The sequence below is a fragment of the Malaclemys terrapin genome, chromosome 23 (assembly GCF_027887155.1).
Source record: "Malaclemys terrapin pileata isolate rMalTer1 chromosome 23, rMalTer1.hap1, whole genome shotgun sequence".
NCBI classification, from domain to species: domain Eukaryota; kingdom Metazoa; phylum Chordata; order Testudines; family Emydidae; genus Malaclemys; species Malaclemys terrapin.
Window position 1 is genome coordinate 2,157,923 of NC_071527.1, and position 25,057 is coordinate 2,182,979.

Below are 25,057 nucleotides of genomic sequence, written 5' to 3' on the forward strand. Positions count from 1 at the left end.
CCCCTCGACAGCCGAGAGGCAAAGCATCCCAGGCGCCCTGTATAAGAAGGCATCCTCATTTGCATAGCCCCGCCCCCTTCCTAGCACAACCTCAGGCAAATCTCACCCCCCCCCAGCAGTGGGGCGGGTGGGTGAGAACCAGTCACAAGTTGGTGTTTCTAGCACAATGGGGCCTCACTAGTTTTGCCTCCCAGACAGAGCCTGGAATTTCGCGGGGAGAAGGACAGACACGGGTTTCCGCTCTGAGAAGAAAGCGTCTCTAATGATCACAGAACTACAGGAGGCTGGGAAGAGTAACCCGTGATGCAACTTCACTACAGGGTCTTGGGGTGACATGACAAGTCACCCCAACGCTGAGCAAGGCAGACTCCACTTCGCTCGGGGCAGCCGGCTGCTTCTGTTCCCCCTCTCCCCGATACAGGAGCGAGGAGACGGGCAGCACCTTGAAAACTGACCAAAGGAAACATAAAACACACACACACACTGAATTAGCAGGTGGAACTCACTGCTACAGGATACTTGCCTTCCAGTGGTAGGTCCTATAACACTAGTGACTTAGTCCTGGCCGACAGACAGAGCTTTAAGGTGTGATTTAAAGCCAGTCTAATAAAACCGGTGCAACTTTATCTGTGGACACTCTTAGAAAATGGCTTTAAACCCAGCTCATAGTGGTTTAGTGTGTGTCTGTGCTTGTAGATGGAAGCTAAATCAATAGACCCAGCTGTCAATCGCTAGACGAGGGTGCATACGGGGTGGGGGTGGGGTGGGGGTGTCACTAAATCCATTCTCAAACCAATTGACGTTAAACCAGCGCGACTTCTGAGTGCAGAGTGTTCAGTTAGCTTGTGAACGTAAAGGAAAGTCATGTCTGATCACCCCGGTCCATGGGGAGAGCTCTAGGCAAAGAGAGGGAAACCAGAACTGGCAGTTAGCAGAACAAGGGCAGGTAATTTGAGGGACCCCAATTTACTAATTCGGTTCAGAACTGACCCCGAATAGAACTATTGCTGTGACCCATTACACTGCAGTTGCAATGTCACTTTGCGTGGCAATAAACCTTCCCCTGGCCCGGTTTGCACCCAACCATCACAGCCTGGGGAGAGCCAGAAACTGACCAACGTGAAACTGACTGGCCTGTTTTCCTCCCACACAGAGCATCAGCAGCAGGGAGCTGGGGGTGGCTAACGGCCCCAAAGGAGGAGTTTGGGACTAGGGAGTGGAATCAAGCTGCTGTGGGATTTTCAGTGGGTCCCGGAAGTGAGGCACAGGAGAGAGCTGCATCTGGGGGACTGGGCAGCGGTGCTGTAGCCCAGGTGTCGAATAGAATCATAGACTAGCAGGGTGGGAAGGGATCTCAGGAGGTATCTAGTCCAACCCCCTGCTCAAAGCAGGGCCAATCCCCAACTAAACCATCCCAGCCAGGGCTTTGTCAAGCCGGGCCTTAAACACCTCTAAGGAAGGCTGTCTGTGCAGGAAGCTGTGGTCTGCTCCGATCTCCATTCAAGGGAACAGGAACTTTGTACCTGTTGTAAGCAAACAAGTCACACTACGGAAATACCTGACGGCATCACCCATGTCTGCTCCAGACAGGAAACTGACCCGGAAGGCCCCAAAATCCACTCAGCAAAAGGGGCACCAGTACAAATGTCAAATCCTGTTCTGAACCCTGGTACGCTCTCGGCCTTGGCAAGACCTTGTAGCAGTGAGTTCCGCACGTTAACGGTGTGCTGTGCAAAAGGCATTAGTAACACAGGGGAGGGAATTTTTTGAAATGTATCATTTTTAATCCGTCTGTGTCCCTTTAATAAAAGGAACAGATTGGGAGGGATAATTCACAGCAGTTACTGAGTCTGACCTAGATGGTCAGAAGTCCTTAGAAGCTGAACACCCATTGATTTTAATGGGAGTTACGTGTCTAAATACCTTTGCAGACCTGAGCCTACGTCTTCAGGATATTATCCTGCTAAGAAAACAATTACTGTGTAACTCCTCCCCCAAACACCAGACGTATCAGCAAAATCCTGTTTAATAAACCCATGGCCCAAGGTTTCTCTGTGACAGACTGTGTTCCTACATTCACCACTTTTACAAGACTGTGATAAATTTTGTACAAAGTATGCCTTATGGGGTAGCATTTGAAAACCCATAATTCGCTGATCATTATTGTCTTAGTAAAATTGGTGTGGCAACATTGTATGTGAAGTTATCAGCTTCTAGTGTATGATTTTACTAAGGCATATTTCAAATCTGGGGAAGCAGCCCAAGCAAGTTCCTCAGAGACAAAAAGGCAAATTGATGCCTCAGCCAGGTGTGAACAAAATCAACTGGACTATCACCTGATTAAGCAGTCGTTCTTTGGCAGGAAGAAGGATGTGAGCAAGAAATTTACATCTTGGCAAAAGACCAGACTTGCTGTCACCTGAACCCGTTGGAGATGATTCTCAAAGAGGAGGAAAAGATATAAAAATGAGGAACAGAGGCCCCAAATCACCTCTCTCCCCATATCTCTATTCTTGGCTTCAACGACATTTGAAAGACAAAGGAAGCATCAGTGACCTGGGGAGGAGTCCTGGCTGTGAGCATCAGGTGAGAGAAATCCATTTGTTTTAAGTTCACGTCGCTCGTTACGTTAGGTATTAGTTTGCATTTTACCTTTTATTTCTTTGTAACCAACACTGACTTTAATGCCTCATTCCTTGTAATCACTTAAAATCTACCTTTCTGTAGTTAATAAACGTGTTCTATTGTTTATCTAAGTCAGTGTGTTTGGACTGAAGTGTTTGGAACCTCCATTTAAGATAACAGAGGGTGTGTGTAGCATTTTCTTTTCACGTTATGATGGACTGTCTATGTGTTTGTGCTGCACGGAAGGAGAGAGCTGGGCAGTACAAGACGCACATTTCTGGGGACAAGTCTGGGACTGGCAGTTTGCTGGTGTCACTCCGTAATATAATCCAGGAGTAGCTGACTAGAAGCACTCCTATATTCAGCTGGGAGTGATTCTCCATGCTAGAGGCTGTGTGACCGGACCAGGAGTGGTTGTTCTCACAGCGAAGCAGCGTAAAAGCACTCCAGATTCTAAAGTTGAGGGGACACAGCTGTCCATCAGTCAGATTGTACCGTGGGGAATGTCACAGCCCCCTTCGCAGAACGACATAATGTTTAATATTTGGAAGACCTCAGGTCACATTCCATTAGGTCATTGGTCACTTATTCGTGTAGCAGAGATCTGGTTTGGTCAGATGCAAAGAGAATGGATTTTATTTATTCTAAGCAGCAGCTGGCTTGTGGGTGGAGTAGGGTCTAGTGGTTAGAGCACAGGCTTTTGCAGCAGGACTCCTAGGTTCTATTCCCACCTCTGAGAGCGAGGTCTCATGGTTAGAGCAGATGGCCTGTCAGTCTAAGCCCAGTTTTACCACTGTGCGACAGGAGGCAAATCGCTTCTCTTCTGCGCCTCAGTCTTTCCATCTTAAAATGGGTCTATTTATGATGTGCCTTGCAGTAGTGCCCGGGGTGCAGTCATGGACGGTTGCGCTAGGTGTGGTACATACCCACTGCAGAAAAACCAGCCTGTCCCTGGAGAGCTTACATCTACCTCTTAGGAAGCTGATGAAGCTCAAGTCATGAATATTGGGAAAGTATTTTGAGATTTTCAGAGACGAGCCTCAGGGAAGCCCACAGTAGAATGAGTTTTTATCTGCACGAATGTAATGGTGAAAGTGAGGCGCACAGCGAGGAAGGGACTGGCCCACGGCACCCAGAGTATCGGTCCTGTCCCACCTGCTACCGATTTGTGGCTCCAAAACGAGTCGTCACTGACAGTCGACGGTACAGATCCTACAGGCTTTGGCCAGCAATGAAATCGTTCCCCATGGCCATCTGTGACATGACTCTGACACATGAGCACTGTGGAGCCTTTGTCCCGTGCCGGTGGAAGACTGCCCCAAAGCACGTCCCCGGGAGATGTCAGAGTCTGTATGTACCTGGCTTTCAGACCAGACCAGCCGACGCTATCCGAGACACACACAGAACGGCTGGAGCCGGATCCCTTCGGGGAAGAGACCCCCGGGCTCTGGGAAATGAGAGAGCGCGGAAAGGAAGGAGCCAATCCACACAATAAACCGGCACCGCAACAGCCCCCTGGGTCCCCGTTCACGAGCTGAGGCCTGATGGGCAGCGAGCAAAGCGCATGGCCGCCCTGTCTCCCAGCCAAGCCGCACGGGAGCTCGTCACCCAAAATGGCCAGGTGCAGAACCAAACCAGTTCAGCAGGAACTCCACCGCCTTCCCCTGCCAGCTCTTTTGTCTGCTGGATTAAAGAGCCCTGAGCAGGTGCTTCCAGGCCGGGCTCAAGTCACCGGTTGGACCTTCTCACAGATGAGTCGTGCTGCCCCGCTCAGAATGGCCAGGGCTGGGCGCAGCTCGTGGTGCACGAATCCCCTGGGGGCGAGGGGGGCGCGCGTTTGGCTGGCTGCGTTAGGCTGCTAGGTCTGAAATCCCCCGTGCGGAGGGGGCCTAAGGCCCAGATCCTCAAAGGAAGTTTGGAGTCTCAGTACTTTGCAGGAGCTGGGCCTTCGTGGTTTAGTTTTTGGAGCGGAAGCTGAAAGCTGGTTCTGAGCGAGGGCCTCAGGGCTTCCGAGGCGCCGGACAAACGGGGGCACTTGCCATCGATTGATCATAATCTTAACCCTGGGAATCCCCCTTCATATTCTGCCAGGCGGAGCCCAGACAGGGCTGGGGGGGTCCCGCATGCAGGGAGGGGGGAAGGGAGGGGAGCAGCTCCCTGGGGATAGGGGGAGCACCTGGAGGGAGGGGAGTCTCCTTAGGGAGGGGGGGCCTGGCCCGCTCCAGCTCGGGAGGGGGCTCAAGGAATCCTGGGGGGCGGGGAATCCCCCCAATAATAAACACAGCTGGGGATCAGCCAATGGACTGGTGTGGGGTCACCTGGGGCTCCCCCCGCTGACCCCCAGCCGGGGAGGTCACCTAGGATTTAAGCGCAGCTCTGGGTCTGGCCCACCCCGTAACCCTACGATGGAGGGAGGAAGCCCGCTGCTTTCTCGGCGCCTGTCCCTTTAAGGAGACTCCCGCGTCGCTCCCAGCGTCCCCTCCAGGCGCCAGCCAATGGCGCGGCGGGGTGGGCGGGGCGAGTGGAACGCGGGAAGCGGCCGGGCGGGGGGCGGCGCTACATTGTTGCCAGTTGGGTGGGTTTGTAACCGCCGGGGGCCGCGGAACGTTCTGTCCGGGCCGCCCCCGCCCCCGCCCCCCAGGGGCCGCGATCCCGGGCTCCCCCCCCCAGGGGCCGCGATCCCGGGCCCCCCCCGCTCCCCCCCCCCAGGGGCCGCGATCCCGGGCCCGATCCCTGGCCCCCTCCCCGGGGCGGGCCGGCTCCGGGACCAGCCCCTCCGCGGCCCCGGCCGCCGCCTGCCCGCGCCCCATGGAGAACTTCCAGAAGGTGGAGAAGATCGGCGAGGGCACCTACGGGGTTGTGTACAAGGCCAGGAATAAGGTCACCGGCGAGGTGGTGGCGCTGAAGAAAATCCGCCTGGATACGTGAGTCCCCCCCCGACCCCCCCGGGGAGTCCCAGGGAACCCCCCGTCTCCGGCCGCGGGGCCCCTCCCGTAGCCCGGGGGTGGGGGGGGGGCACAAGCAGCTGGCCCCTCCCTGGGCCGGGCAGACCCTTCGCCTCGAGGGCTGGGGGCCTCCTGCAGGAGCCCACCCCCGGGGGCGAAGCGTGTGGCACCTTGGGGGTGCAGATGTGGCAGAGAAGGGGTCCGGGGTGGGGCTGGCATCCGGGGGGCCAGTTCCCTGCCTGTGGGGCTGGGGTGCCCCGGGAGCGGCTGGGCCGGCTGTCACCAGGGCCTTGGCATGAATTCACTTGGCGAGGTGCATCCGAGGTGGGCAGAGCCAGACGGTCGAGCTGGTGGCCGGGGGTGGGCAGGGCGCTACTAGAAGCCAGGATAACCCTTGGGTTTGGGGTACTGGGAGGGGGCACCCGGGTCCCTCTCTCCAGGGGGGCGCTGGATGTTTCTGGGCACTTCCCAGCTCCCGCTGGGGTCAATCAGCAGCGCTCTACCAAGCTCAGTAAGGCTGGGGCCAGTCAGCCCTTCGGATGCCTGGTGCTGGGGGGCGGGAATGACACCCCTCAGCCTTTCCTGCAGCCCCATTTCTGGTGGGGGTGTCTTCTGCCCCATACGCTTCCTTAACGCCCTGACAGAGGTCGTCCTACGGAGCTGAGACCACTCAGTCACTCGCTCCAGTTTTAGGCCTTGTCTGGACTTCGCTGAAACAGCTGTTCTTAAATTGTCTGGCTGCCATCAGCAGGTCCTCGAAGAAATTCTCTTCTCAGGTGCAGTGAAAGAATATCCCAGCCGGCTTTGCCTCTCAGCCGCCCGGGTGGGTCATGGCACCCGGGCCGGCTTTGGGGGTCCCGTCGCAGTCACTGTCGCTCTTAATGCGGGGGCAGGTAAAGTCGTTACCACGTGGTGGGTCTCGGGGCCAGTGGACAGCTGCCCACACGTCGAGTAGGGGCCGGAGGTTGAATTAAGGCTGCTCCGGCGTCTGCCCGGTTCTGGTGCCGCAATCCAAGGGGGACGTGGATCCGCCGGAGACACTCAGAGAAGAGCCAGGAGGCTGATGGAACATGGAAGGATTTGTAGCGACAGGCTCCGGGAGCTCAGTTTATTTAGCTGAGCAGAGAGAGGGGGAAGGGGGGACTTGAGGCCAGTGCTAATGGGCTCGTCAGTCTCGCAGACAAAGGTCTAACACGGGTCTCACACTCGCGGCCCATCTGCGGCCCGCGAACCTCCCCAGTGGCCCATGGGGCTCCAGCAGTTTTGGGGCCAGGTCTCTCCCTTGGCCCCACCTGCCGGCCCCGGGCGCTCGCCGTCTGTATCGCCGCTGGCCCCTGCCTGCGGACGCGGGGTGGGGCTGTGCCTCTGCGCGCTGTCCACGCCCCGAGCGCTCCTGCGGCCAATGGGAAACTCCAGGGGTGGTGCTTGGGGGTCCCCCGCCCTGCCTTGGAGCCCCAGGTAAGCACCACACCCCCACCCCTCTCACAGAGCCTGTACCCCCACCCCCAAACTTCCTCCCAGAGCCTGCAACCCCACCCCCTTCTCCTGCACCCCTGCCCCAGCCCAGAGCCTGCACCCAGCACCCAAACTCCCTCCCAGAGCCCAACCTCTCACCCCTTCTGCACCCAAACTCCCTTCCAGAGCCTGCACCCCAATCTCCTCCCCCACCCAAACTCCCTCCCAGAGCCTTAGGTAGGTTGGGGGCGGGTTCTGGGCAGCATGAGTGACATTATTGGCCCGCTGGGAGGATCTGAGGACTGGCACTGGTCGAGTTGGAGACCCCTGGTCTAACAGGTCCAGTGGCAGGAAGTTGAAGTGAGACAGTTTCTGACTGGAGATAAGGCGCAAATCTGTAGGGACGAGGGTCACTAACCACTGGGCCGTAGTGGATTTTCCATCACTGGCCATTTTTAAACCGAGGTTGGACGTTTTTCTCCAAGCTCTGCTCTAGCTCGGCTGGGAGGTGCCGGGCCTGCGTGATGCGGGCCAGGCCAGGTGATCTCAATGGCCCTATGGAGCCTGTGATTCACAAGGCCCCCTCTGGTCTGAATGGGCTGTGGAAAGTGTTCCCAGCCCCTGGTCGCTCCTGCGGTCTGCCTGTGCTGGGCAGGTGGGTGCTATTTGGCGGCAATTCGGCGGACGGTCCCTCACTCCCACTCAGAGTGAAGGACCTCCCGCCGAATTGCCGCCGCAGATCGCGATCACGGCTTTTTTTTTTTTCTGGCTGCTTGGGGCGGCCAAAACCCTGGAGCCGGCCCTGCCGGGAGGGGATGCAGCAGTGCGCAGGGCACTGAATAGCCCTGGACCCCTGGTTCCGACCCAGAGAGCTGGTCCAGGCCTGTGGGGTCGATGCGTTCAGGGGCCCCATCAGCTCTGCCCAGATGTGAAGAATCCCTAGGGCGGGCAGGAGTTTTGTCCCTGTGTCCTAAGCTGCCCCTCTCCTCGCTGTTGCTTCCACCCCAGAGGTGGCTGCATTTCCATGGGGTTGCATCCGTGTAAAGGGTTTTTGGCTTATTGGTGCTGCACTAGGCTGGGGCCTGTGTGTGCTGGACTGGAGTTCTTAGGCCGCCTGGCGTATGTGCTTTGGTGTCACGGATGTCACTCAAGTGGGGCTGGAGTTGATTGGAGCCCCAGACCTTCTGCGTGTCTCCAGGCTCCCCATGGCTTCCCTCCCCCCGCAGAGAGACGGAGGGCGTCCCCAGCACGGCCATCCGGGAGATCTCCCTGCTCAAGGAGCTGAATCACTCCAACATCGTCAAGTAAGTGGGGGTGGGTGGCGAAGGGAGTTAACGAGGTCCCTGTAGGGTGGCACCACGCGGTCGCTGAGCTACTGGGATCCGGAGCCCTTCTTCCCCCGGGCTGGTGGGGACCCAGAGCTGTGGCCCCCATCGTGGTTGGTCTGGGCCCGGCTCCCCAGCGCTCGTCACGCCGGGTGCTGCCTGCTGGCAGCCTCAATAAAGGCCAGGACGGGCATGGGACACAGCGAGTGAACGCCCCCGCCCCTCCTCCCAGGGCCTCTCCAGGGCGGGAGCCGTGACATCTCCTCGTTCCTCTCCCTGCGCCCGCAGGCTGCTGGACGTGATCCACACGGAGAACAAGCTCTACCTGGTCTTCGAGTTCCTGCACCAGGACCTGAAGAAGTTCATGGACTCCTCCTCCATCAGCGGCATCCCTCTGCCCCTCATCAAGGTAACCGGCCTGGCTGGCGTGCTGCTCCGCCCCTTCCCCAGCGTCCTCTCCTCCCCGCTGACACCAGCCCTGTCTGCCCCCCGCTGCAGAGTTACCTGTTCCAGCTGCTGCAGGGCCTGGCTTTCTGCCACTCCCACCGGGTGCTGCACCGCGACCTCAAGCCCCAGAACCTGCTCATCAATGCTGAGGGAGCCATCAAGCTGGCGGACTTCGGGCTGGCCCGGGCGTTCGGCGTGCCGGTGCGAACCTACACCCATGAGGTGCGTCCAGGGGGCTCCCCCCTCCTCCAGCCATCTGGCTCCTGCTGGGAGCTGGGATCCAGGGGCTAGGCAGTGAGATGGGGCCACCTCACCCGGGTAGGTGCCCCCGATGGGCTGAACATCCCTGTCCTCCCTGCACCAGGACCCCCGGCTCCAGCTGATCCCGCCTCCTGCGGATTCCTCCAAGGCTGTCATGCCACCACCAGCACTTAGGGGGTGGGAGAGATCCGGCTGCATCCCCTGCGCCTACTCCAGGCTCCCAGACCCATGGCCTCACACCACCCTGCCGCTCCGTTCCTGGACCAGAGTCCTACTAGGGAGAGGAGTGTCTAATGGTTACTCCCCACAAGGCTGGGAGCCCGGACTCCTGGGTTCTATTCTCAGCTCCCCCCAAAATTCGCTGTCTCGCCTTCGGTGAGTTTCCCTTTCCGTGCCTCGGTTTCTCCATCTGCAAAATGGGGATTACGAAGTTTCCCGGGGGCCTGTGGTGTGTAAAGCTCTTTGGGGTCCTTGGAGCGGAAAGGGGGAGAGACGTCCCTGTTGTGATTAACGAGGATTTCCCCCACTTCGCCAGGTGGTGACTCTCTGGTACCGCGCCCCTGAAATCCTGCTCGGCTGCAAGTACTACTCGACGGCCGTGGATATCTGGAGCCTGGGCTGCATCTTTGCCGAGATGGTACGTGCCCCCCGCGCCCTGGCACATGGTTTTTCTCGTCCCACAGTCAGGGAGGGGCCCCGTGTGCCCCGTGCAGTGGGGGGAGTGAAACAAGCGCAATCCCCGGTCTGGGGGCCTGATCCTGCCCCGACTGAAGGTCATGTGTGTCTGTGAGATCGGGGCGGGGGGGTGCGGGGGGTTTTACCCTGCTCCTCTCTGTTCCCAGCTCGTCTTGTCCCATGCTGAGGGAAGGAGTATGACTTAGTTACTCCATCCTGCCTCTTGCACCCAGCCACCACTGGGCGCAGCGGGTCTCGCTGCCTGGCCTGGTGCTCCACAGGGGAGTCTCCCTTGTTTGTTTTCCCCCAGGCGTGAGAGGCAGCGTTAAGCGTGTGATGGGGCAGATCCAGGCCCCCCCACCCCACACGCGCTGCCAGAGCTGCTGATGGTGTCAGATGGGCAGCCTCAGCCTCGCTTCCTCTGCCTGGGGGCAGCTCTGGGATGCGCTTGGTGACGTCCCTGGAGAGGGGTGCTGACCCACCGAGCAGGAACCAGGAAATAAAAGGGCTCTGTTGTGTTCTCGGGGGGGTGCCCTGCCTGGCATTTCCCCCGCCCCGGGGGAAGGGGTTGTGCTGGCAGCGGGGGGACGAAGAGGGGTGACATGCAGAACATGTGGGCTGGCATCTGCATCACTGGGTGGACGAGAGGGGAGCAGACCACGGAGTGGGCTGTTTCCCCCGGGAGCCAGTTGGCCTTAACCCTTTGTTCCCAGTAGAGGCTTTGCTGCAGTGTGGGGGGGTCAGTCATGAGGCTGTCGAGATAGGGGACGATTCGTAGGGTTTAAGGCCAGAGGGGATCAGGAAACGATCCTTCCCTCTGTGCTGAGCCGGTAACTGATGTGTGGCCAGAGCATCCCTGGCCCTCACTCCCTCCTTTGGGGAGAGAGGAGGGTGGGAAAGCCCCCCACCCCCCATTGCTTTGAGCCATTGGGAGGTGGGGCTGTGCTGGGACCTCGCTTGACCCCTCTCCTGCTGTCCAGATCACCAGGCGAGCCCTGTTTCCCGGAGACTCAGAAATTGACCAGCTCTTCCGCATCTTCCGGACGCTGGGCACCCCAGATGAGGCCGTGTGGCCGGGGGTCACTTCCATGCCTGATTACAAGCCCAGCTTCCCCAAATGGGCCAGACAGGACTTCAGCAAGGTGGTGCCCCCCCTGGACGAGGAAGGGAGGAAGCTCTTGGCTGTGAGTAGCTGGGGGGGCTCCAGGATTGACCCCATACCTAGTTAGCTTGGGGGCAGGAGCGGGAGAGGAACGAGGTTTCTTGGGAGAGTGCAGGGCTGGAGCTGGGGACTGGAAGCCACTTGCCCTCCAGCCGTAGCTGGTGCTGCACAGACAGCAAGAGCCTCCCCCTCTTCCCCCACCCCGCTGGGGCAGCCTGAGACACAGGGGGGAAGTGACTTGTCCAGGCCACGCAATCAGCGGCAGAACCAGGAATAGACCCCAGATCCCCATGCGGTAGCGGCTGGAACGAGAACCAGGAGTCCTGCCTGCCCGACCCTCTGCCCTTCCGCTGCGAGAAGCGTTAGCCCCGGTATCCAAACCAGAGTTCATCGCATTGTCTCTAAATTCCCCCAGAGATGTTCCAAGGGTTTGAGATTCCGTCTCGTTCCCTGTCCTTAGCGGGGGCGTTGGAACAACTACCACGTTCCACCCCAGGGGCAGCTGCACTACAGCCTTGGGTGTGACCCACCCACCTTGGTGCTTCAGGATGACAGTTGCCATGGGAATGGCAGGGTTCCCACCTGTCCCGTCCCCCACCCACAATAACCACCACCCCCCCTCTCCTACCCAGCAAATGCTGCACTACGACCCCAACAAGCGGATTTCGGCCAAGTCAGCGCTGAACCATCCCTTCTTCCGGGACGTCACCAAGGCCGTCCCTCACCTGCGCTTGTGAAGTGGCTTCGGGGCAGGGGCCGGCCCAGCCAGGACTCTGCTGCCCCCACGCTGGCTCTGTCTGGCCTATGCCTGTATCTGGATCCGTCTCCTGGCGCTGGGCCTGCCCTGGGGATCCTGTGACTCATCCTGCCCCTGCGGACTTGCACTTAGCCTCCCGGCCGTGGGGGTGCTGAATGGAGGGGGCGACCCCCCCCCCCAGCCCAGCCCCCGTTGCCCTGGCTGGAGCACCTAGTCTGCAGCTTTGACCCTCCCCGGAGGGCTTGGCTTCCAGCACCAGCAATGGGACCTTGCTCACTGCAGCTGGGAGCGTCGTCCCCCCAGCTGGCCTGGCTGAGCCCCTTCTTTCACCTCCCTGGGCATGCCCCCCTCTGAGCCTCTTCAGCGGAGCCCCCCCGAATTCCTGCTTCAACACAGGGTGACCCCCCCCTCCATGGGTGGAAGGCAGGGCGGGTCTGGCTGGGGAACCATCCCCTCCTACCAACTAGATACGCTCAGCTGGCCCCGGTGAACTCGCTGCCTGCTCCCTGTCCAGCCCCCTGGAGTCTGCTGCACCAGGGACCCGAGCTGCAGCCGGCGCGCCTGGCGACTCCTGTTCCTGCCGCAAATTGGACCCTGCGGATTGGCGGCCGGAATCCCCAGCGGCGCTTTGGGTCGGGGGGGGCCCACACGTCCCCAGCCGCTCAGGAAACATGCGTTGTAAGGGCTGATCCTGCAGCGTGTGGGGCCTGCTCAGCTCCCCTCCTCCCCGGCAGGACCTGACCCTAAGCAAGAACTCTGCTCACTTAGCATCCCCCCTTCATGTCCCATGGGTGTTGACCGACGGGGCCCAAGCCCCTCGCACGTCCTACGCTGGCATCCTCCTCCCCACAGAACATCTTACCAGGTGTGACCTGATGCATGGAGCTTCTGCAGGGAAGCAGGTTCCTCATCCGCTCCGGGGAGAATCTGCACCCACAGGAGGGGGTTTGCTCTAAAGGCTTCACCCTGCGCCGGGTGGTGGACCAGGAACCCAGCAGCTGAAACTGATTGTTGCAGCTGGCTCTTCACCTGGCCTCCCCGCAAGACACCCCCCCAATTCTCTGCTCCCGGAAGGGCTTTGACCTCCGACAGATTCTCCACCCACCGCGTCATTGGCCGCTCATTCTCTGGCATTGCCTATGACCAAGCTTGCTGCAAGAGGACAGATCCTCGGCGGGCGTCGATCAGTGTGGTTCCACTGATTTGTCAATGGTGCAATGGCAGCTTATGCCAGCTACGGATCTGACCCCAGAATCTGACGTACACCTCTCTAGAGCTGGTGCCAGCCACCAGCCGGGCTGCTCCCCACACGCTCTGGAGGGCTGGCTCCCGGAGGGGTGGGACTCCTTGTCACTTTCCTTTGGCTCAGATCTTTCCATACCAGAGGCGCTTCAGCCTGTGGAAAGGCTGGCTCCGGCACATGGGGCCAGATCCCCAGCTGGTGCGGACGGTGAAACGCCACTGCCTTCAGCAGAGCCATGCGTATTTATGCTAGCTGAGGCTCTGGCCTGTGAAATGGGCACATGCACCCAGCCTGAGATTTCGCCTCCTTTCCTGTGGGCTTCCCCAGCCACTCTGGTGTCTGCGTTTCCCTGGAAGGTCCGATTTGGCCCCTAGCAACGAATCTGATTTTAAATCCACAAAGAACGGCCCAATCCTAGGGAAGCAGGGGCAGCTCAAGGGGCTGGGGGGTGCTCCTGAGTCTGGGTTGGAGCAGTCTTCCACTTCGATTGTCCTGCAGGGTGGGGAAGGGTGTTCGAAAGTAGCCCCGTCACCCAGCCCTCGGTGGCAGCCAGATATTGCTTCCTTTAAGTGCCGTGCAGATGGGGTGTTTGAATGGGCAGTAAGGCTCCGATCGAGATCCCGGAGGTAGCAGCTATAGCTAGGGGCCCCTGGCCACCAGAGTAACAGGATCGGTTTCACATGAGCTGGTAATGTTTCCCTACAAACAGCCCCATTTGTAAAAGCCTGGAACATCCCATGGTGCGGATGGCGGGCTGCTGTCACCCGCCCACCGCCAAACTTTTGGGGTCTGCTTAAAGAGGAGATGGGGGGAGGGGGAAATCCACATCTAAACCAAAAGTGATCAGTTGACAATAGATGAATAGACTATTTAAAAACAGACTTAGTGTATTTTCTAGTAAAGCATTTTATATTTAAGGGTTGTTTATAAAAGTATTTTAGAGGTACACATGAATATTCCAGGAAAGGAATGAGCATTAAGGGGAGCTGTGGATTTAGCTCATAAGCCACATGGGCCTTTTCCAGGAGAGGGTTAAAAGTCAGAATGGTTCTGTTCCTATCGCAGCTATTTTGAGCTCTTGTAGCTTGAGTTTCTTTAGAGCAGAAAGGTTGTGTCTCATTTCCTTCACAGCAGACTAGCTTGTTTTCTCAACCCAGTTGCCTAAAGAAAAATGTAGGGTTAGGACAGCAACATAAAGTGCCTGATGGGAACCAGTTTGAAGAGGGAGGGGAAATTGAGTCTCCGAGCCGATGGCTACAGAAGGCGGAAGAGAATTCCCCCAAAACAATGCTCCTGCCAACTCATGATGAAAACAGAGGGAAGGAGAGATGGAGATGGGAGTTAACAGCTATAATGACACAATATTTGGGAGCATGAATATATTTTTTTGGACTGGAACAAATAGGGGAATATTTATAAGGCTGTGTTAGTTTTAAAGCAGAGCTCTGGATTTGTATACAATTTGTTAGACAAGCACTGTGGAGTTTTTGTAAGTGAATATTTTTAAAAAACAAACCCTCGAATATATTTGTCGTCCTTGATTTTTGTAATTCTTTGTAGGCTGTTGTTTCTTACCAAATGTTAATATTATGGGATTGGTTTATAAATCATTAAAAATATTCTTAGTTTTAACTTGTTGTGAATGTGATTGTCTTCAAAGGGGGTAGTTACAGAAGAAAATACTTTCTGAGGTGAGAGAGGAAGTCCTGTCCAGTGGGCAGGTCACTTAGAAACAGGTTCTGTTCCCACGTCTGCTACAGACCTTGGGCAAGTCACCCAGGCCCACATCCACAAAGGTCTTTAAGTGGGCGTTAGGCACTGATTTCAATGGCAATTGGCCACTCCACTACCTGTCAGGCTCTGGGCTTAAGAGCGCCTAGTCGTGGGCCAGGCCCCCAGTGCGCAAGGTGCTGCAAACAGCCCCTGCTCCAAAGCGCTTACAATGCAAGATGAGAGCCAGCAGCTGACAGAGCATAAGCAGACTAGTACCAGGGACGTGCACGGCTGGACGAGGGTCCATTAAGTTTATCTGGGAAAGTGCAAGTTCTTCCCTGGGGCCTTGTCAGTGGTTTAAAAAGCGGAGCGATTTTAGTGCTGAGGACAATAGGCTAACAACTCTGCCTTACGTAGGTGTACAGCTGTTGGACGAAGCTCCCCTTAGCTCTGGCAATGTTGCAATGGGCAGCCCCCCCCCTCTATACCAGCCCCGGGCTCCCGGCCCACCCCTTGGTCCCCACCCACGGCCTTCCCTCCTTTTGCACCCTTTCTGGCCTAGCAGCTGCCATTTTTGCGGAAGGGTTGTGAGCTCTTGGAGGCAGGGGCCAGCTTTTTGGTGTTTACACAGCACCTGGCGCAGTGGGGTGCTGAGCCGGGCCTGCCCCACATGGGCAGCGTGCCCCCTCGGCCTGGCCTGCCCAGGCTGGCTGCTGGCGACTCGGCCCCTGCCCTGTGGGGTGTCAGACCCCGGGGCTCCTGGTGCCTGGACCCCGCCCTTCTCTGGGGTACACCTGTAGGCCCCTCCCTCCCTGGGTTACCTGCCTAGGCCCCTCCCTTATCTCAGCTATGCCCTTAGGCCCCGCCCCATCCAGAGGCCCCGCCCCTATTCCTGGGCCCCGCCCCCTGGGCTCCTGGTGCCTGGCTCCACCCCCTAGATACCCCCTCTGGGCCCCACCCCCTGGTCTCTGAGCCCCGGAACCATGGTCTATTTTTAGCTCAATTAAGCTAATTGGGGAGAGGTTCATGCCGAGGTCAAAGGTCAGATTCCCAGAGGCCTCCGTGCTCACCCTTGCCTTCTCCCCCGCACCCTGCCAATCATTCCCCGGCTCGTCTCGGATTGGCCAGCGGGGAAACGGGCCGTCCTTTGCTTGGCCAGAATAGGGCGGGTGAGACGCTTGTCAATCATCGCTTTCTGGTCTCCGATTGGTAAAGCTGGAGGCTGTCTGCTCTGTGATTGGAAAGAGGGGAGATCATTCCTGATTCTGATTGGACAGTGGAGCTCGAGGGTGCCGCCCATTTAGGTCACCTTATTTGTTGTTGCTGCAGCCGCCGGAACAACTGCTGTTTCATTGGTCTCAGGATCCGTCAGTTAACATAAGAGCCACCCCCTACCATGACGTTTTTTCTTTTTATTGGTCCATAGGCTCCAAGCTGCTCCAGTCGTTATTGGCCAAATTTTGCGCCTGTCCGGCCATTTCTGAGCTCTTATTGGTGAATCGAGTTGGGTGGGCCGGCGAGGCGTTTTCCGGAGCGGCAATTGGGCGAGACGGCTGGCAGGGGCGTGTCCCCTCGCCAGGTGCCCGGCACCGATTGGCGCCGCCGCCGCTTAACCCCGCCCACCAGAGGAAGGTTTGGTTGAGAGCAGCTGTTTGTGTGTTCGACACTTTAGGGGCTGAGACAGGGGGAGACGGAGCTGGAGCCGCCGCAGGTACCGGAGAGCGGGAGCCGGCGGGGGCGGGGCCGCGTGGGGGGGGGGCAGAGTTGCGGGGGGGGGAAGGGCCCTCGGCGGGTTGGCGGCCGGGCCGGTGGGGGGGGGGGGCTCTGCCCCGCGGGGTGAGGGGGCGGGAGTAGGGAGGGGGGCTGGGCCCCTGAGCCCGGGGGTGAGGGGGGGTGAGGGGTTACTGTGCTGGGGGGGCAGGGAGGGGATGAGTGGCCTGCTGGGGGTGGGGCAGGTTGGGGGTTACTGTGCTGGGGGGGGCAGGTTGGGGGGCAGGGAGGGGATGAGTGGCCTGCTGGGGGTGGGGCAGGTTGGGGGTTACTGTGCTGGGGGGGGCAGGTTGGGGGGCAGGGAGGGGATGAGTGCCTGCTGGGGGGGCAGGTTGGGGGTTACTGTGCTGGGGGGGGCAGGTTGGGGGGCAGGGAGGGGATGAGTGGCCTGCTGGGGGTGGGGCAGGTTGGGGGTTACTGTGCTGGGGGGGGCAGGTTGGGGGGCAGGGAGGGGATGAGTGCCTGCTGGGGGGGCAGGTTGGGGGTTACTGTGCTGGGGGGCAGGTTTGGGGGGCAGGGAGGGGATGAGTGGCCTGCTGGGGGGGGCAGGTTGGGGGTTACTGTGCTGGGGGGGCAGGTGGGGGGGGCAGGTTGGGGGTTACTGTGCTGGGGGGGCAGGTTGGGGGGGCAGGGAGGGGATGAGTGGCCTGCTGGGGGTGGGGCAGGTTGGGGGTTACTGTGCTGGGGGGGGCAGGGAGGGGATGAGTGGCCTGCTGGGGGTGGGGCAGGTTGGGGGGTTACTGTGCTGGGGGGGCAGTTTTGGGGGGAGGGAGGGGATGAGTGCCTGCTGGGGGGGGCAGGTTGCAGGTTACTGTGCTGGGGGGGCAGGTTTGGGGGGCAGGGAGGGGATGAGTGGCCTGCTGGGGGTGGGGCAGGTTGGGGGGTTACTGTGCTGGGGGGGCAGGTTTGGGGGGTAGGGAGGGGATGAGCGCCTGCTGGGGCGGGGGGCGGGGCAGGCTGGAAGGAAGCGGGGAGACTTGGCTCGCTCTGGGGGGAGCAAAGGCCTCAAGGTGCCCAGGGTAGTAGGATGGCTGGGGCTTGGCAGCTGGTCTGGCTGCCCCATTTGCGGGGGGCGGGGGGTCAGGGTGCGTCTTCCCGTAGGATGGCAAAGGGGCTGTACCCCTCACCCCCCCAGGTCCCAGCAAGCCCCGCTGTGCTCTGTCTGCCTAGGTGAGGTTACAGAGACTCTCTTCTATCTCCCCCACACACCGCTTCGCTTGGGGCCTGAATACACCTGTCCCCAGTGCTGGGGCCTGAGTTCATTCTTGGGCCTCACGCCTGCCCATGTTGCTAATGTTTTTTTTCCATAGTGAGGGCATACAGCACAGATGCTCCCCCCTCCTCCTCTTCTTCCTGGTCAGCCCACCAAACACGCCAGCAGCTTATAGCCCTTCACAATAGGGACACCTGGGGTGGGAAAACACTGCCTCTTTCCGTGCTTGTGAGCAGACCTGTGCAGGGGGAACCACATAGTGTAGAATTAACATCGAGGGCTGGTCTGTCGACTCGGCCTCCAACGTGCTCCTGGCTGGGCATTGCTGATGGTTCCACTAATCCTTGTAATTAGCCCCTGGATAGTGCGAAGACGGGCATATTAGAAATTCATGGATAGACTCCCACAGCCCTGAGGTGCTTCTAATCTCCTTCTTACAATTTAACGCCATTAAAAATGCATTGGAACAGGAGATCTTTCCAGAGGGGAAAAGTGATAAATATTTCTTTTACTGGCGAGAGCAAAAAGGGACTCTGTCCCCTAAATAGGGGCGGCTGGGTAGATGGGATAACCCGGTATTCCATCAGTTATCAGGTTTGTCTCATGGGCTGATTGCCAGACTCCCCCGGGGAATATGGGTTAGTCTCAGCTGGAATCCTATGGCTGTCTCCAAACATAAGTCGAGGCTACAGTGATGGGCACGTTCACGTGCAATATGTGCTGGAATGTTTATTTCCAGGGCACTTGCCTCGAGGGCTTTTGGTATTTAGGTTAGTTCTTTTCCCTTCTGGGATGGCCGCAGTGCAGTCTGCTCGTGTTAAATGTGGCTGTGTCGAATCGGATACTTTATTATCTGCATGTCCATTAAGGAAAGGAGGAAGTGAATCATGGAAGTTCAGAGATTGGGAAGGCCTTGGAGATCATCCAGTCCACACTATACTAGTGTGTAATTGCTACCTACAGTCTTGTCTCCTGTATCCGGTTAGTTTTAAGTCTCCTGGAATAACAGTGCTTTCACCAGTTCTCTCTGGGGGTCTGTCTACACTGCAATGTCAGTCCAGGGCTAGTAGAACTCGAGTTAACAGCCCCTGGGATTGTTAATCTAAGGTTTGAGCGTCTACACTCCTTTTTAACTCCAGGTTAGGATTTGTAGGACGCTGGGGCTCCAGAGTCTACGTTTCATGTTGCGGGCCCAAGTTCAACCACCCATACCCCAGACTTCCCTAGCACCCTCCCCAAGTGTGGCAGCTCTAGCCCTTTGTTTGTGGTGCAGTGTGGGAAAACTTGACTGTCCAGAGGACAAAGAAAGTCAGCCCATGGGACTGTGGAGTACTTCTGGTGGACTCCCACCGTACCTCTACGTTGTGAGAAAATATCCATGACGTGAGAGATTGGTCTCACAGCATGGGCTCCAGCCCCAGCCTGGATGTCTACACTGCAGTTTTTAGCCCTGGAGCCCGAGTCAGCTGACCTGGGCTTTGAGACTCGGTCGGTGCTGTGGGTTTTATTATCTCAGTGTAGACATCCCCTCCGAGCACAAGTCCAGTGAGGCTGCATCTACACTGCAAAGCAATAGGGCTTGAACCCTGGGTCTAGGCTTGACCCAGCCTGGGACCCTGGGTTAGCACCATTTGTGTGTAGACAGAATGGGGGTTAGGCTTGAGCCTGAGTTCAAACCCTGGGCTTAAATTGCAGTGTGGGCTTATCCTGAGGAATGTTCCATCCTTCAGCAGATCTCCCCTGCTCTTGGGAAGCTGTTCCAGGTATTCAGGCGAGCTTGCCTCCCATTGCTCCTTGCCATTGGCCCAACCATCTTCATTCTCCTTGCTTACAGTAATCCAGTGATGTGAACAACTTCCTCTAAGCCTGATGGAGGGGTGGAAGCAGGTCTCCTGCTCTCACAATGGTCAAGCGGGTTCACTCCTCCCAGGGCTGAAATCCTTAAGGGTCGCAGCTGCGTTGTACTCTCAAACCCTACCCTGAATTTCCCCCTAGGTTCAACTCAATCTCCGAAATATTGTCTGTGTTCTCTAAGTGGATTCATGTGGGCAACGCTGCCCCTCTTCCCCTGCTTATTAACGTTTCATGACTGGCCTAGCACCCATATGAATGTTCCTAACTTCTTATGGAGGGAAAGGAAGAGATGCTGCATTGTTAATAGCTAGAGCAAGGGCCTGGGAGCTTGGACTCCTGGGTGCCACTGCCAGTGTTGCCACAGCTTCACTGAGTGACTGGGGAAATGGAGGCACATAGAGGGAAAGTGACTTGCCCATCTGTAAATAGGCAGGGACGTTTATCCTCTTTTGGGTGTTGGGATCTATTAAATATTGCCGAGTGACTGCTGATCACCTCCCCACGCTTGCCTGGAACGTGGCTGTGTCGTCGTTAGCCCTTTAGCAATGTTAGTTGCCAGGCCAGTGTGGCAAGGAGAGCTAACGCTCAAGTCCCCTTCTGGTAGTTTAAATAGTATTTAAATCAATACACGCTCTTGCTAGAGACAACTTGTGGGAGCATTCTTGCCTCTGTTCTGATGTGTGGGGGAGCGTGGCAGGGAATATCCTGGCCTATCTGGAGACAGCCCTGCTCTCCAGGTGCTTCTTGTGTGTCTAATTTCCAAAGTTTGCTCTAAGCTCAGCACAAGAGCTTTCCACGCTGCCTGCAACACGCTCCGTCCTCTCTCCACCAGCCTGTGTTTGACAGTAAATCCCTGTTTTATTTTACACATGCAACAAGTGGTTGTGACCTGGCAGGTCCATAGAGACAAGTGACAGTTTTGTTGTGGGGCGTTTAATAAACTGGGTGTCCCTTAGTCTTCCAGCAATGCCCTGGAAGTTCTCCAGCCAAACGCTCGACTGGTGTCTGCAGAGCTAGTGCTTGCCATGACTGAGAAGTTTGATTAAGCCTGGCAAAACTCTAGTTGATCCTTCGCCGGAGCACTACATCACCCAATCAGGGCTGGCTCCAGCTTTTTTGCCGCCCCCAGCAGCAAAGCGGGGGAAGGAGGGGAAAAAAAGAAGAGAGAACCCCAATCGGCGGCACTTCGGCGGCAGCTCTACCGCGTTGCTTAATTCTTTGGCAGCAATTCGGCGGCGAGTCCTTCGCTCTGAGAGGGACTGAGGGACCCACTGCTGAAGACCCGGACGTGCCGCCCCTTTCCATTGGCCGCCCCAAGCACCTGCTTCCTTCACTGGTGCCTGGAGCCGGCCCTGTGCCCAATGCCTGCTGAAAACAAGCTTTGATTTAAGACTTGCTATGTTGTGCTGGTTAATTCCATCCATGTATCGCCGCCTTCCACTGGATGGAATCAAACCTCTCATCTGTGTTAGATAGGCCTTGTATTGCTAAGGGAGATTCTCCTTTCCCCCCTCGACTGAAATGGACGTGTGTCTTGGAGCAGGAGGGGCTGGGTCCCATCGCTGCGGCTGCCCAAGTTCTGTGTGAGTGTTGCATTAATTTGGGGACAACGGGGCATTCCTGGGTGACGGCAGTTGTTGTACAGGATATTCCTAATCTGTCTAGTCGAAAGAAGACTGGTGGCCCTTGAGCCACCGGATATCAATATTGTGAGTCAATGAGCATTACCTATTTAATGATCAGTGGTGTGGGGTGACTTTACACAGTCAACACCCTGGAGACAGAGGTGCTAATTATCCAGCGTGACTCTTAAAGCTTTGTTTGGTGATTGTAATTGGAACCCAGCTGGGTAGAGGTGGCTGGACTGCAGCTTAGTTCAGAGTCCGGGATACAGATTGACGAAGGAGCTGAGGAAAGAACCGGGAGGCCGGAATGTCAGCATCCTAATGGCGGCTACGACACTGGCCTCTTAGCTTCAAACCCCCATGTAGACAAGACCCTCCATCAACCGGCTCTTGGGCTTAGTTCTCAGCAGTAAACTGGAGGGGAGGATACGTGTCTCTTTCCTTGGAGGCTGAGGAGAACGTGTGTGTAAAGCGCTTTGAAGACTAGACAGGCAGTGTAGGCAAACGGCGCTTGTCTGAACAGCGGGTCTGAGAAGTCTCATACCTGGGTTGGGGTAAAGTGGCGGCTCCATTGCGAGCTCATTGATCAACGGAACAGGCTTGCTGGGAGCTGTGTCGGGCTCTGCTCCTGTTATCCTGTATCTGACGGTGCATCACGGGCTCTTCCCTAACATCTCCGAGAGTCCAGAGCAGCGGCTCCCTCGGAATATGCTCTCAGCGGCTCGTTCCTGTTAGGGCCCGGATCCGGCAGAGCCCCCGCTGAAGGGAATGGGGTTCCACACGACTCAGGTTTGCACCAGGGGCCAGGTCTGTAATTCCGGGTTTCAGGCTTTCAAATATGGGGTGGTCAGGGTAGGATCCGGGTCTGCAAGGGCATCCTCTTGGCTGTGCGGCTAGGTAATAAAGCAGGGTGGGGGAAAGAGGGCTGGCGGCAGGTTTCACCCAGGCATGCGGTTTTGATGGCAGTGGCTTATGTCGTATGTGATTAAGACATAGGAAAAGTAACATTGGCAACAGGAAAGCAGTTAACCCAGACAGGCTGTCGCAACTCCAACTCCTGGAGGTATCTCCTGAGCAGGCCCTTCCCTGAAGCCAAGTTCTGCTATTGAAGCTCTTAATGCCTGAGTTGTAATGGATCGCATTCATCCCTGCCGTGACCCCACGGCAGGCAGTGCAGGGAAACGGGGGATGGTCTGAGCCAGGGGTGGATATCTAGCTAGCTCCTTACGCCACGTATTCCTCCTTTCAGTGCCGGTAATGGGGGGCAAGGAATCTGTACGGGCTGGGCTGTGCGGATCTTTCCCAAGTCTTTCACCCTGGACTGTCCAAAAGAAGTTGAACTTGCTCAGTGCATCAGAGCCGGCTGTTGAGCCCTGCTCCGCTTCTCGGGGTAACCCAATGGTCAGCCACACTGACCCCCGAATCTCTCATGTCGGCGCACAGTCTGACTGAAGCTGCGCTGCCTGTGCTAGAACACCTTGAGTGTAACTTGTGCAAGCTAAGGGTTGTGATGTGTAAGTCACTGCCACTCTGGGGGGTCGTCCATTTCTGGGGCAGCTGTTAGTTGCGTACTGAAAACGTTTTCCTTTGATGGGTAAGGAACTTTCTGGACAGTAATTGTGGTTGCGACAGGTAGTCTGTGAAAGAACGCTGAATGTGGGCAGTAGCCTTTTAAAGAAAGGTGTCTCTCTAATCTAGAGCAGTGGTTCTCACCAGGAGCAGGTTTCAGGGGGTCTGCCAAGCATGGCTGGCATTAGACTCGCTAGGGCCCAGGCCAGAAAGCCAAAGTCCCGGCACGTGGGACTGCAGCCCGGAGTCCTGAGTCCCACCGCCAGGGCTGGGGTGGAAGCCAAAGCCTGAGCAACTTTGCTTTGCAGGGCCCCTTGTGGTGGGGGGGTCCCAGACAATTGTCCTCCTTGCTACCCCCTAACGCCGGCCCTGGCTTTTGTATGCAGAAAACCAGTTGTGGTGGCACTGCTGGGCCATAGAGTTTTTATAGCATGTTGAGGCAGGTGGGGGGTACAGCCCCTGATCTGTAGGAGCCCCCTTGCTTCAGAGGAGGGCTTTTCTGATTGAATTTCTTTGAGTTAAATTCATTCTTGCTATTGGTGGAAGCTCCTGTTGCGATGGAGCTCTGTATTTAGTGAATATGAGTGGATGGACGGATCAACTACTCTGATTGCATGGGGGGGGGGTGACTTCCTGGAGCTTTCCTGGGATTGTATTGATGTGTGTTACAGCGGTGGCTAGGGACCATCCAAGAACAGCGCCTCATTGTTCGGCACGATGCAGAGGAGACCCCTTTAGAGCGGCTTTAGCACTTGTATTCAGCTTCCCATCTCATGCCAGTCCCTGGTCTCTTGACACCAACAGTACAACAGGATTTCTAACTTTTCTGGGTACCTCTATGAGCTGTGTCGGGTTGTCTATTCTTGTGATGTGTTTACGCACATGTGTACACACCTCACTTTCACACACTATGAAGAAGCTTGGCCTTGTTGAAGTGGGAAACCCACGTAACAGAAGAAACTCTCGGGAGCTATCGTGCGAAATAGCGTGCAGGTCAAACGTTCTTATGCCTGACACATGTCTCTGCCAGACTTGCAAGCGACTTCATGTCTGTGCTTTCCCGTCCTCCTCTCTGAAATGGGGGTGTGTTGCGGAGTGTGGGGGAGTTAGGGCCCTGCACCCCTCTTCCCGAGATTCACTGCGACTTTCAACCAGCCAGTAAAGCAGAAGGTTTATTTAAGGACAGGAACACAGTCTCAAGCAGAGCGTGTAGGTACGACCAGACCCCCTCAATTAGGTCCCTCTGGGAGGTTCAGGGAGCTTGGACCCCAGCTTGGGGTTCCCTGCGTTGCACCACCCAGCCCCAACCGAAACTAAAAACAAAACTCCTTCCGCTGCTCCTCTCCTTTGTTCAGTCTCCCGGGCAGAAGGTGTTAATTCTCCCCACCCCCGTTCCTGGCTCAGGTTACAGCTCAGGTAGCTTCCTTCAAGGGAAGTCCCACATCCCCACTGCAACCCCCCTGCAACATTCCCAGGTCAAATCTGCCCTGCTCCGTCACAGGGTGCTACTCCCGGGCCATGGGGGGGCTTAATTCAGCTCGGTCTGTAAAGTGCCTGGAGATCCTCGGTTTTGGAAGGCCCTGTCTGAGTGCAGAGAATTGTTGGAAGATGACAATTTTCTCTGGTACTAGGCACTTAGGTGACCTGAGCTGCAGTGAGGAGGTGGGTAACTTGGCTTGTGTCCGCATCCTTATGCTGTGGAAGAATCTGAGAAGTGTCTTTACGTTCGACTTTCCTGTCCACCCGCCCTGGAAGACTACGGTGACTCGGGGACCGAATGAAACGAGCACATCGCAAGCAAATGAAAGCTGCAGCAATTGAGAAGGGATTTTTGTCAGAATGGTTACAGCATCTTTTTTTCACCTGCGACCCAATATTTAATCCGCGCTCAGGAGTGACAACACCTTTGTGTTTTGCGGGAGCTCGGACCTCCAGCATGGAGGGAAGGCCAGACAAGGTTCTGCGGAAGCCTTCAAAGGCGAAGCCCTTTAAAAAACCCAAACAAACCACCCTTTGCGGATGGCCTTTAAGGGTCTGTGGTGGCTGGCTTTGCAATGAGGCTGCTGCTCTGAAGTGTCCTTCGTGTTTAGCCTCTTGTGACTTGCTTAAGCCAGCATACAAAGGGCTGTAACTAACTGGTGATTGGCAGGTTCAGCTAGGGGGTGGGGTGACCAGCAATTCACTCTTCGGGACAAGCCGTGGGAATGTCTTCAGTTGAAGCCCAATAGTCTTCTGACCCCAAGGGCTGGACTTCCAAAAGAGATCGGCTCCCAGTGGGAGGCGCTGAGGACTTTCAAAGCTGGCCCTAATTGTAGTTGCTAAACCCTCATGTTGCTCCCTCCGTATCGAACTCTCCCCATCTGGGTCTGGCCCAATTTGAAGCTCTAACCCGGCTGCGTTTTTCCTGGACAAGCAAAG

The 25,057-nt window shown here is 57.1% G+C and overlaps 1 protein-coding gene across 1 annotated transcript; it reads left to right on the forward strand.

The window, feature by feature from the left end:
* Positions 1-5,343: 5,343 nt before the first annotated feature.
* On the forward strand, positions 5,344-14,527 carry CDK2 (cyclin dependent kinase 2). The gene is made up of 7 exons (XM_054012307.1): positions 5,344-5,549; positions 8,252-8,329; positions 8,639-8,759; positions 8,849-9,019; positions 9,594-9,695; positions 10,714-10,917; positions 11,528-14,527. Exons 1-7 carry the CDS (start codon positions 5,434-5,436, stop codon positions 11,630-11,632), a joined length of 897 nt encoding a protein of 298 aa, XP_053868282.1. The 5' UTR covers positions 5,344-5,433; the 3' UTR covers positions 11,633-14,527.
* The last annotated feature ends 10,530 nt before the right edge of the window (positions 14,528-25,057 follow it).